We start from the raw sequence: 13475 nt of genomic DNA, 5'->3' as shown, positions 1-13475 counted from the left end.
GCTGGGTGGCTCAGTCAGTTAAGCGTCTGCCTTTGGTTCAGATCATGGTCCCAGGGTCCTGGGATCGAGCCCCACAGCGGGCTCCCTGCTCGGCGGGAAGCATGCTTCTCCCTCTCCCACTCCCCCTGCTTGTGTTCCCTCTATCACTGTGTCTCAATCAAATAAATAAATAAAATCTTAAAAAAAAAAATCTTTCCTTCTGATTCACTCCCTTTACTCTTCTAATGTTTTAAACCTTTGTTTTTGCTTAGGGGTACTTCCACAGAGTTGCACTCATCGTTCCAAATATCTTTAAATTATTTTCAAAGAAGCAATAAGTATTTCCTCTATTCACTATCAAAATAAAGTACCTAAATACATCAGTTACATTTAAATCCATTAATTCATAATGACAGTTAAAAAAAGGGCAAGAATTCAATATTATTAATTCTGTCTTTCCTATACAAACTAAACATGAGGGGCCAAATAGTTACTTTATAGAAGTATTCCAGCTAATAAAATGAATGAATTAAAATCTCACCATTTTGAAGCTCTTAGTGAATGAATTAATGGTTTTAGGCATTGATCATTAATAGCTACTAATAACATGAAGGACAACCAAACACTATGTGTCTCCTTGTGTGTGTGTGCTTGACAGAACCCAAAAAATAGTCCGCTCCACTAAAAAGCCTAAGTCTGATGAAACCTCTACATCCTCTTACCAATATACAGGAAATATAAGAAAGAAAGCCTAAATCTGATGAAACCTCCACATCCTCCTACCAATTTACAGGAAATATAAGATAGGACACAGGAATTTATCAGCAAAATAAGCACAGCGGGAAACTCTACAGGACACATAATCTGATTTTTTTTTAATTTTATTTCTTTATTTGACAGAGACAGACACAGCAAGAAAGGGAACACAAGCAGGGGGAATGCGAGAGGGAGAAGCAGGCTTCCCACAGAGCAGGGAGCCTAACGTGGGGCTCAATCCCAGGATCCTGTGATCATGACCTGAGCCAAAGGCAGACGCTTACCGACTGAGCCACCCAGGCACCCCCACATAATCTGATTTTTTTCAACAACAACCAAAAAGACAGAAAAGAAAGCAAAGAAAATAAAAGAGAAGAAACCTATAAATTAAAAGAGATTTAAAAGCATCATCTTGGACATCTAGCCAAGCTCTGTGTGATCTCACCACAAGCTCATGAGAACCACCCAATATGCATAGCCAGCCCATAGAGCATTCAATAATAACAAATTAATGTTTTAAGTCACTAAAAAAGCAAGAAAGAAATTTAAAAGATGTATCAACCAAACACAATGGAAGGTCTTATTTGGATCCTGTTTCCAAAAAAAAAATTTTAAAACTGCATTTATGAGGGCTATTAGAAATGTAAGCACTGAACTAATACCTGATGTTACTAAGGAATTGTGAAATTTTTTGAGATATGATAATAGTATTGTAGTTATTTCATTAAGAGCCTTTATCTTTGGGCGCCTGGGTGGCTCAGTCGTTAAGCCTCTGCCTTCGGCTCAGGTCACGATCCCAGGGTCCTGGGATCGAGTCCCACATCGGGCTCCCTGCTCGGCGGGAAGCCTGCTTCTCCCTCTCCCACTCCCCCGCTTGTGTTCCTGCTCTCGCTATCTCTCTCTCTCTGTCAAATAAATAAATAAAATCTTTATTAAAAAAAAAAAGAGCCTTTATCTTTTAGAGATATATGCTGAAATATTCACAGCTGAAATTACATGTACTTTGAGATTTGCTTGAAAATAATATAGAATAGGGAGTGGATGAAGGCACAGACAACTAGGTTGGCCATGAGCTGTAAACTGTTGCAGTTGGATGATAGATTCATGGGAGGTCATTACACTACTGTTTACTTTTACATATATGTTTCGATTTTTTTAAATTAACATGCCATTGCCTCAATTTCACCATACTTAAATCTACCCCTCAACTTGAAGTTGAGGTTGGATCATTTTGCAAATAGTTCGAAAATCACTTTCAATCCACAACCATTTACTTGGACCGTGATATTAAGGTATGCACATCATACAAACTACAGTCCAAAACTGTCAAGCCACCCGAATTCTATTATAGACTGAAAGAAAACTGGCCCTTTGATAATTCATTAAATCATGCAAAAGAGTCACAGTGCAAATAAAATAAGATTAATTTTCTGTGATTTGCCAGTATCACGAGAAAGGAAAAACTGTTTTCTAATAATGAGATACAAGGTATGCCTAACTGATTAACTGAAGTCTCAGAATCCCAATCTTAGTCTAAAGATAAAAATTTTATTCTAGGGACGCCTGGGTGACTCAGTCGGTTAAGTGTCTGCCTTCAGCTCAGGTCATGATCCCAGGGTCCTGGGATGGAGCCCGTCATCGGGCTCCCTGCTCAGCAGGGAGCCTGCTTCTCCCTCTCTCACTGCCTGCCGCTCCCCCTGCTTGTGCACTCTCTCTCTCTCTCTGACAAATAAATAAAATCTTTAAAAAAAAATTTTATTCTACCTAATAAAAATAATTTTAAGTATTTCTTCCAAGAATGAGTCTGTGTATTAAATAAAGATCAGGGTGCCTGGGTGGCTCAGTTCAGTTAAGCATCTGACTCTTGATTTCGGCTCAGGTCATGATCTCAGGGTCGTGGGATCCAGCCCTGTGTTGGGCTCCACACTGGGCATGGAGCCTGCTTAAGATTCTCTCTCTCTCCCTTCTCCCTCTGCAGCTCCCCCAACCTGTGCTCACTCGCTTTCTTGCTCTCTAAAAATTAAAAAAAAACATTCAGAATGTTCTTGAAATCTGCTCTAAATTTCCATAAGTTCTCCTGCCAAGCAAATGGTGTGTTGAAAAGCTGTTCCCAAAAGAGGTCCATACTAAAGGATAATCACCAACTTTAATATTAGCCAGCAAGCAACATTTCCAAGTTATAGATGGTTTGTAGTTGGGAAGGAAAGAGAAGTGAAAGTAGGAGGAGGAGAGAAACTAAGCTCTGACTGGAATATTCCACAGTTTTAAGTGTGTGAGGAAAATCACAAACTGCCTAGCATCAACTACTGTAACATGTTTCTCTGCTTCTGCTTCACATTCATCAATAAACATATCATTACACAAGTTTATTAAACCATAAAATATTCTCCTAGGTAAAAAAATCTCCTTACCCATTAAAACATCACTGACTATTCAAAGAAAAATAAAATTAAAATTCATTCAGCTCTAACATATTAATTTCAAATCATTAGAATATGATTCTTCTCTTGAAACTGAAGGAACAATTTACATAATATAACAAGTAACAACGATTAAGAGAGAAAATTTTAAAACAATCTGCTCTTGGGGCACTTGGGTGGCTCCATCAGTTAAGCATCCAACTCTTGATTTTGGCTCAGGTCATGCTCTCTCAGGGTCATTAAATCAAGTCCCGCATTGGGCTCCATGCTTAGCGTGGAGTCAACTTGAGACTCTCTCCCTCTCCTTCTGCCTCTCCCCCTGCCCACACTCTCTATCTCTCACTAAAATAAATAAATAAAATCTTTAAAAAAAAGTTTGAGTTTTAGGGGTGTCTGGGTGGCTCAGTCAGTTAAGCACCTGCCTTCAGCTCAGGTCATGATCCCAGGGTCCTGGGACCAAGCCCCGCATTGGGCTCCCTGCTTGGCAGAGAGCCTGCTTCTCCCTCTCCCTCTTCCTGCTGCTCCCCCTGCTTGTTCCCTCTCTCTCTCTCTCCGTCAAATAAATAAAATCTTTAAATAAATAAAAATAGAAAAATAAAAAAAAGTTTGAGTTTAAAAAATAGAATAAAATAATCTGCTCTTTCTCGTTAAAAAAAAAGGAGTATTAGATGAAATGATATCTGGTATCTGCTTTTTTTTTTTTTAAGATTTTATTTATTTATTTGAGAGAGAGAGAATGAGAGACAGAGAGCAAGAGAGGGAAGAGGGCAGAGGGAGAAGCAGACCCCCTGCTGAGCAGGGAGCCCGATGCGGGACTCGATCCCGGGACTCCAAGATTATGACCCGAGCCGAAGGCAGTCGCCCAACCAACTGAGCCACCCAGGCGCCCCTGGTATCTGCTTTTAAAATACTCCAACAGGGGCACCTGGGTGGCTCAGGTCATGATCTCAGTGTCCTGGGATTGAGCCCCATGTCAGGCTCCTTGCTCAGCAGGGAGCCTCCTTCTCCCTCTCCCTCTGCCCCTCTCCTCCACTCATGCTCTCTCTTTGTGCTCTCAAATAAATAAAATCTTAAATAAATAAATAATACTCGAACAAAAATGTGGGGATACGTGAAACGACTGGCAAAGTTGGTAACTGTTGAAGTGGCATGGTGGGTATTTAGGGGTTCATTATGGTACTCTCTCTACTTCTGTATGTATTTTAAAAATCCTTTCAAAAAAGAAACATCTCCAAAATTCTGCTCCCTAAATTCTAATCTCCAACTAAACAACAGAAGTGTAGCTTGGGACTAGGTCCTATAAATAGTCAAACAGAAATGGAAACAAATTCAGAAAGAACTCCAAATACTGAGGTACTGCACAAAGGTGCTGGTCTTTCCATAGGTGTGCCTCTGAGAAACCACTCAGCCACAGCACCACAGGGATGGGTGACAGCTCAAATTACTCTTTCCAGTGACACACACACTCAAGATCTGGCTACCTAAAGTCATCAAAGCACCCAGGATACTTTCCATGGTGCCTGGCTGGCTCAGTCATAATGAAGAAAATGTTTAATCTGGATGTACCCTGCAAATAACAGGCTGGGTAGAAACAAAAACTGGAAATTCCTTCCTGTCCTTCAGGGCAATTCCCAAGGTTGACCAGGAAAATGTTTTGAACACTGCTCAGGGATTGAATTTTAATACAAGAGCTCTCCCTTAGAATACTTCCAGAGTTGTTTTCAAACACAGAAGCACTGTGTAGACTACAGAGTTGTCTCAGACATCAACTGCAGCAGCATTTTTCTCTACTATGGCATCAACAACAATCTAGGTTCCTTAGTTTGCATGTAACTATTGACTCATTCTTCTATGGACTGACATTTGGATTGTTTCCCAAATGTACCAAATAGCTCCAAAATGTTTGCAGCTGTTATGAGTAAGGCTACTATGAACATGCTTGTACATGTCTTCTGGTAGACATAAGCACCTAGTTCTGTAGGATATATACCAGAAGTCAAATTGCTGGGTCATAGGGTATTTGCATGGTTAGCTTCACTAAATATGCCAGTTTTTCAAAGTGATTGCACCACTTACACTCCTAGAACAGTGTATGAGAGTTCTAATTGCTCCACATACTCATCAACACTTAGTATTGTCTGTCCTTTTAATTTTAGCTACTCTGGTGGAAGTTGGTTGAAAACCTCAGAGTAACCAGAAAAAAATAACTTTCTGAATTATCAAAAAGGCAGTACAATGGTTATTTATGGTGGGGAGGGGAGTTCTGATGGGAGCAAAGTAAAGGAAATCTCTGGAATGCTCGTTATGTTCTTTTCTTATTCTCAGTGGTGACTATGTAGGTATTTCTAAATATTATTTTTTTAACTACATCTGAATTATATGCTACCTTGCAAGTTTTTTTAAATGTTGGGGGGAAAAAGAAACTGTTGCTGTTGTGCTATACTCCCACCTCTTCCTTCCCCCCATATTTATTTAGTGTAGGATGACCCTACAGAGAGAAAGACCAGCCCAAGTGAAAGCCCACACTTCCCTCCCTCCTGAAGTCTCTTAAATTAGAGAAAGTTTAAAAAACATTCAAATTCACCTTAAAGTCACTTGGATTAAAACCATTTCCACTGTACAGAAACATAGCCTTTGCATTATTATTCATCTATTCAACAGATATCTTCTGCTTTTTATTTTTTTAAGTAAGCTCTGTGTCCAACATGGCACTTGAACTCATGACCCTGAGATCTAGAACTGCATGCTCTATCAACTGAGCCAGCCAGGCACCCCAAATATCTTCTGCTTTTTAACACTTGCTTTAGTTTCTACAAAATGCTTCGATTCCTAGTCCCTATCTTTTAGTAATAATGACAATTACCGTTTTTTAAGCACCTACCATATGGCCAATATTATGCCATATGCATTAGCCTTAATCCTCATTCTTAAAAGCTAGGTAGTATCTGGGGCGCCCGGGTGGCTCAGCCATTAAGCGTCTGCCTTCAGCTCAGGTCATGATCCCAGGGTCCTGGGATCGAGCCCCGCATCAGGCTCCCTGCTCCGCGGGAAGCCTGCTTCTCCCTCTCCCACTCCCCTTGCTTGTGTTCCGAACCTCTCTCACTGTGTCTCTCTCTGTCAAATAAATAAAATCTTTAAAAAAAAAAAAAAAAAGCTAGGTAGTATCATCCACATTTTACAGATGAGAAAACTAAAGCTCAGAGAAGCTAAGGAACTTGCCCAGGCCACACAGCTAATGAGTGGCAGGGAAACATGTGAATTCTTCTCTTGTCCCTTTTCCCATGTCTCTCTTTACACCAAACCCTTCTCTCTGCCTATCTCACCATGCTACCTCCCATATATGACAATATTGCCAATCCTACTCATATAGAAAAATCTGACAAGTATTTTTTTTCTCTTAAAGGAAGAGTCGGGGGCGCCTGGGTGGTTCAGTAATTAAGCATCTGCCTTCGGCTCAGGTCATGATCCAGGGTCCTGGGATCGAGCCCCGCATCGAGTTCCTGCTCAGCAGGAAGCCTGCTTCTCCCTTTCCCACTCCCCCTGCTTGTGTTCCTTCTCTCGCTGTGTCTCTGTCAAATAAATAAAATCTTAAAATAAAATAAAAGGAAAGGAAAAGTCAGAGAAGATAATCAAGGTAAACCCATATTCAAGCTTTAGAACTATCTAGTTGAAAACAGAATCAGTTTCTGAGTACGTAGCAACACATACTGCAAGAGAAAGGAAAAGCCACAATTTTTTGTTTTGTAGGCAAACTAGACCTGATGTATGTCACTCACCCTCCACCAGCATCACCACTATGTAGGTCCTGGCTATCATTCCTCACTGCCTCACATCTTATTCAGCAACTAGATGAAAGAGCAGGAAGAAGGAAAAGGAAAACCCTGTCGGTAATCTACCATTCATCCTTCCACCAGGATACTCCTCAAGCAGATATACCAGTCTCTAGTACAAGTGGACAAAAATGGTGAGGAATAATGTACCTGTTGAGTCCATGAATGCATGTATGTACACACTGAGAGGAGAAAGTGAAATGAGGCAAAGTGAAGAGAATAAACTCATCTCAATTCATACTATCCCCTCCAACTCCACCCCCTCTTGTTCACATCCTAGTTTATCTCCCCTAAAGTTCTGATTCCAATGATCATGTGCCAGTGCCCAGAAGACCCCGTCATGTAGGGGTCCCAGCTCCAAGTGCAGAAACCATCAATGCTTAGAGATAGGAAAGTTTCCACTTCTGCTGCTTCACACGTTATGAGTAGAGAAGGACAATCAGTATGTCTGCTACCAGTTCCAAACTGAAACTCTGCATGAATTTTCCCACAAAATCATTGTTATAAAGGGTAATTATGTCCTATTTTAAGATTTTAATTTTTTTTTAAAGATTTATTTATTTATTTGAAAGAGAGAGAGATAGTGAGCAGGGGGAGAGGCAGAGGGAGAGAATCTTTCAAGCAGACTCCACGCTGAGTGCAGTGCTCTACACGGGGCTTGATCCCACAACCCATGAGATCATGACCTAAGGCAAAACCAAGAATGGGACGCTTAACCAACTGAGCCACCCAGGTACCCCTAAATATTTTCCTTATTATTTGAGAGAGAGAGAGAGCATGCACATGCATGTGTGCAAGCAGGGGCAAGGGCAGAAAGAGAAAGAGAGAATCTCAAGCAGACTCCAGGCTCAGCACGGAGCCCAACACAGGGCTTAAACCCACACTGTGAGATCATGACCTGATCCAAAACTAAGAGTCAGATGCTGAACAATTGAGGCACCCCGGGTCCTATTACTAATACTGCCCTTACATATAAGATGGATTAGAAGCTTTTGTGGGATTGATCTGAGACCCTACACAGCATCCATAATATGATTTCTATAGAAAATGCTCTAAGCCCTGCAAACAACCAATTAACAAAAGAACTTTCAGTAATCAAATTGTTGTATGTTGGGCATTAAGTTAAACTCACTAGCCCCAACCTCTCAGACTGATATTTATTTCTTATCCTTTCTTAGAAAGGACAGAAAATCCTAAATGACCAGCATATAGTTAGTTTGCTATATGATTGCATTAATGATCTTAATTCCTAAATGCACATTTTAAGAAATATTCAGTTTAGTAATCTGTAGTAAGTTAGAAATGGTCTTTTCAGTAACTTCCATGATAAATGTGACATTAAAAAGGTCATATTCAGGGCGCCTGGGTGGCTCAGTTTGTTGGGTGACTGCCTTCGGCTCAGATCATGATCCTGGAGTCCCAGGATCGAGTTCCGCATCGGGCTCCCTGCTCAGCGGGGAGTCTGCTTCTCCCTCTGACCCTCCCCCCTCTCATGTGCTCTCTCTCTCTCATTCTCTCTCTCAAATAAATAAAATCTTAAAAAAAAGGTCATATTCACCTTTCCTTCTGAGAAATCACGTATCCATCTAGGACTCTGAGGTTTAAGCACCAGCTGACAATGTATGGCCGATAGTCAAACCCTGGAATGGACGGTGTTGCCATCACACAAGGATTGTTCATGATCGATAACTGTTCCAATTCAGTTAAGGATGCCAAAAAAGAGATCTGGAACAAAGGACATCTTTGTTGAATGAAATGGACTATTTAGTATTAAGCACAGGGCTTCCTTTGAGTACACATCTTTGTCAATTTGAGAATGTAACAATTTCCCTCTTGTTCTGAAAAGCAACAAGTAACACTCTTACATTATCCACTGACTTCCAAAATTCCATCAATATGGCCATCTGTCCTTGCTGCACAATACCTTACAAAGTATCAGCACTGTTTCCTAACAGAAAATCCTATTTTGAAAACATAATAGCAGCCAGAGAAAGGTGTACAGTGTCCTTATTGATCCCTTTAACGTAGATATACCTCTACCACAAATCAGTTCCAAATGGAATAACAGTGGCAGCATTACAAATGAAATTAAGCCTTAATGACCCACTGACATTAAGAAAAAGTAGAAAGAAAAATAATGATCATCTTGAGTCAAGTGTTTCATCTTTTTGGCAGTATCTTCCAAGATGCTCACAGTTAACAAGTGAGCTCACAACTTTCTCCTGAGTCTCTTCGGTACCTTGCAGCTTCCTGGATCCCACAGAATACCCTCCAATTTTACCTCATTTAAGTCCCGAATTTCATTTTCTGCCAAGGAAAGTATAGCAAGACTTCTGGGTAGATAAGCAGGTGCCATTCTAAGAGAGGTGATGATGTTTCCATGTAAAAGCAGGGTCTTGAAAGTAAAAACAGGATGAATTACAAATGAAAAGATTATAATTTATCTACTTTGACATAACCAAAATGGTGCATATAAAAATAAAAGGATCTATTTTATTATACTTTTCATCACTTACAAAGCAGACTATTAATGCTACAAGGGTCCTAGGTGGTCTTCTGGTCCAACTCTCTCTTTTCATGTCCACATTCTAAGCTCAAGAAAGTTTAAAGATTTGTCCAAGAACATATAGCTTAGTGTAATAAATAGCATTTTTTGAGATTTAAATTATTAAAACTTGAGCAATTTCCAACATATTGTTCATTTCCTTTTAAAACATCAAAATAGGGGTGCTTGGCTGGCTCAGTCAGTACAGCATGTGACTCTTGATCTCAGGGTTATGAATTCTAGCCCCATGTTGGGTGGAGATTTCTTAAAAATAAAATCTTAAAAAAAAAAAATCAAGGGGCACTTGGGTAGCTCAATTGGTTAAGTGTCTGACTCTTGATTTCGGCTCAGGTCATGATCTCATGAGATCAAGCCCTGTGATGGGCTCTGCACTGGGTGTGGAGCCTGCTTAAGAGTCTCTCTCTCCCTCTCCCTCTACCACCCTCCTCACATGCGCTCTCTCTAAAAAAAAAAAAAAAGGAAGCAAGCAAAATAAAGGGTGAGGAAAGTAAAAGAAAACATTCATTAAAACAATCACATATGGGGCGCCTGGGTGGCTCAGTTGGTTAAGCATCTGCCTTTGGCTCAGGTCTTGATTCCAGGGTCCTGGGACCAAGCCCCGCATCAAGCTCCCTGCTCAGTGGGGAGCCTGCTTCTCCCTCTCCCTCTGCCTGCTGCTCCCCCTGCTTGTGCTCTCTCTCTCTGTCAAATAAATAAATAAAATAAATCACATATAAAGCAAATTTTCCAAAAGAGAAAGAGGTAACCCACAACCTATAATTTACAACTGTATTCTCTTGAAAACTAAAAGCTTAAGGAAGGAACAATATGCTACTTGCAGATGAGGCTGACTCAAATTAAGTCAACAACAATGAAGAATAACTGAAGGCTTTTAATACCCAGGATTCTGATAAAATAATCATTCCAGAAAAAAAAAAAAAATCCGTAGTTCCTCAGAATTCTTAGTATCTGGACACATCAGATTGTTTAGAGTAATTATTGCTAAAAATGATTTATGCTAAAGATGTGGGGAAAGTTGATCTAATAATACTGCTTCTAAGGCTTAATGAGTTATATGATACTAATAATATTCAATGATGCAAAAATGTGGAAAAAGCCTACATGTTTTTGAAGCTGTAATTGCAACTGTTACTTATCTGATTGCATGATAAATTCCCCTCCATAAAAAGTGCTATACGCTACAGGTTTACTTTTTAAATTAAAGTTCCTTTTGAAAATTTAGTAATATGTTTTACTCAAAAAACAGCAATCCCAAGTGTCAAAAAAACAAACTCAAATTCAGGAATAATCACTCTCAACGTTACCAACATGTTACATATTATATAGCTAAAGCTGCTAGTGTTGGCTGATTAGGCATAAAGGGGATTTCATTATGTTCATAGATGACAAATAAGAATTAACCTTAACTACAATGACCAGTTCTAGTTAAAATAAATCAATTATAGAAACTAAAAACAAAGAGTTGCATACTTAATTTCTGGTGCTCTAACAGAAATTTTATCATAATGTACACAATCTGTTCTCCATACAGAATAGGCTGATTTTAGGCCAATCAGATCACTTTCTTTTGGTGTATTAGTATAAAATTAGTATAAAATTTCAGAAATGACATAAAAATTTCAGAAATGACAAGAAAATGTCAGAAATGACACACTTACCTTCAGTGATACCAATTTAGATAGATCACCTATCTGGGGTATGTTATTGTCTGATAAATCAAGGTGCTGTAGAGCTGCACAGCTACTGATTTGTTCCATGACCTATCATAAGAAAAGCATCACACTAGTTCATGTACACAAAATCAAAAAATGAAATTCTTCCCTAGTTCCTCATAGCTGAGTCTCCTGCCTCCTCTGCTTATTATTGGAAGCAGAGGAGAATTTATCAAGAGAAAGAGGAAGTAGTAATAACAGAATTTGGTAAATTGTTATATAGCAAGCTTCTACCTTCATTATCCCGAGAGGAGAGGATCATATCATCCCAGATATTTATAGCTTGAAAAAACCTTAGTGATAACACATGACAGTTGGTACAGTATAGAGTTTACAAGTTAAGAGTGAAGTCAAACTGCATGGATTCAAATCCTGGCTCTGCTACTCCTGGCTATGTGACCTTAAGCAAGTTACTTTACTTCTCTGTACTTCAGCTTCTCATTTATGTAATAGACATAATGATTTTTTACCTACTTCATAGGCTGTTATGACACTGAATGAGTTAATACAGTTAAGGTGCATACAATAGCACCTAGCATAAATTAACTGATCAATAAGTGAGCTATTGGGCGCCTGGGTGGCTCAGCTGGTTAAGCGACTGCCTTCGGCTCAGGTCATGATCCTGGAGTCCCGGGATCGAGTCCCGCATCAGGCTCCTTGCTCAGCGAGGAGTCTGCTTCTCCCTCTGACCCTCCCCCCCTCATGCTCTCTCTCTCTCTCTCAAATACATAAATAAAATCTTTAAAAAAAAAAATAAGTGAGCTATTAATATCATTTGAGTCCACTCATCTAACATATCAAAAAATAAGACATGGAGATATTTACTACACAACAATACAGAGCTACTAAGTGATGGAAGCAGGAATATTATACTGCATATGTGTGTCAAAATAAATTTTTTTTTCAGTTTATGTTAACTAAAATTATCCCTGGGAAGTGGGAGTAGATACTTTCACTTTTTATTCTATTTATTTCTATACTGCTTGAGTTTTTTTTTACAGTGAATACTTTTATAAATTAAAAAAAGAAAACGCAACTACTAAAAAAAAGAAACAATTCACCTTGAGATTATTTCCTGCCAAATTCAGCCATTCCAAATGTACTAGATCCTTCAGCCCTTCCACATAGCCAATGCTGTTATGAGGCAAATTCAACACCCGGAGTTGGGTCAGTTTGGCCACACCCATCATTCGCACCAGCCGATTATTAGCCACTGACAACTGTGGAAAGAAAACATATCATTCTCTTAGAAATAAAATATGCATATTACTTTCACATGAGGGTGGTTAAAAAGATTTGTTTATATGGCCAAGCATTCCCAAATATACAAACCCAATTTGAACTTCTCACATATTTTATCTAAATACTCTATAGTGTAACTATTTGTTGTTGTTGTTGTTCTAAGTTGTTCCTAAGCAATGGAAAATATACGTAAAGCTGAGCAATCAGACCCTCTCGAACTGTTCAAGAGAAAACATTTTTAACAGAGCAACTACTTGAGAGGAGTGCCAGATACCTAAGAGGAGCCCAATAAATATTTGCTAACAGAATGAATGAATAAACTCTTTACCTTCATCATGATGTAAAAGGTTATCTTAACAACACAACGCTTTGCCAACACAAAATGTTTTGTTTTTTTAACAAATGCTTCTTTTTCTAGTCAATTTTAAATGTAGCATATGTGTTCACCTTCAAGGTAAATTGTCATGTAAAAATTTAAGATAAGATTTACTGCTTTCTAGGCCTGCAGAGTTACTCTTTGTTAGGTTATTTTATTGTTTTGTAAAATAATAAACATATATAACTATTTCCCCCAGATGGCAATACCTACTTGTATTAATTGTCGGCATTTCTCAAGATTTTCCAATTTAATAATCTGATTTTTATCCAGAATCAAAGTATGAATATCAGCCTCACAGGGTAAGTTTGGACTTAATTTCTGTAGCCCCTGTCCTGACCAGTTGACCACTGATCCTTGAAGATAGAAGAGAAATTGTTAGAAAACACAAATACAAAGCTGAGCATGGAATTATATTCATAAAATCTCTATATTTAGAGTTAGAAAACACTAGAGCATAATAAATATCAAGATTTAAAAATTAAGGCAATCAAGTTCTAAATGACCACAGATTGAAATTGTTCACTTTCCCTCCGAAATATCATATTACACCTAGAAATTTGTGATATTCTGCTCACAATAATACTTTGGAAT

At 38.9% G+C, this 13475-nt stretch overlaps 1 protein-coding gene across 2 annotated transcripts in view; it reads right to left on the bottom strand.

Moving 5' to 3' along the window:
- The window catches only part of CEP97 (centrosomal protein 97), a 40060-nt gene that overhangs the window by 10130 nt on the left and 16455 nt on the right, over positions 1-13475 (bottom strand). For both annotated transcript variants that reach the window (XM_021692516.2, XM_021692517.2), the window contains 5 exons: positions 13095-13237; positions 12325-12483; positions 11210-11311; positions 9267-9380; positions 8544-8710 (listed from right to left, as the gene is read on the bottom strand). In XM_021692516.2, the coding sequence (XP_021548191.1) occupies positions 8544-8710; positions 9267-9380; positions 11210-11311; positions 12325-12483; positions 13095-13237 (685 nt within the window). The remainder of the gene's footprint in view (positions 1-8543; positions 8711-9266; positions 9381-11209; positions 11312-12324; positions 12484-13094; positions 13238-13475) is intronic.

This window comes from Neomonachus schauinslandi, chromosome 1, assembly GCF_002201575.2.
Source record: "Neomonachus schauinslandi chromosome 1, ASM220157v2, whole genome shotgun sequence".
NCBI classification, from domain to species: domain Eukaryota; kingdom Metazoa; phylum Chordata; class Mammalia; order Carnivora; family Phocidae; genus Neomonachus; species Neomonachus schauinslandi.
This window is presented reverse-complemented; position numbering and strand designations above follow the sequence as displayed.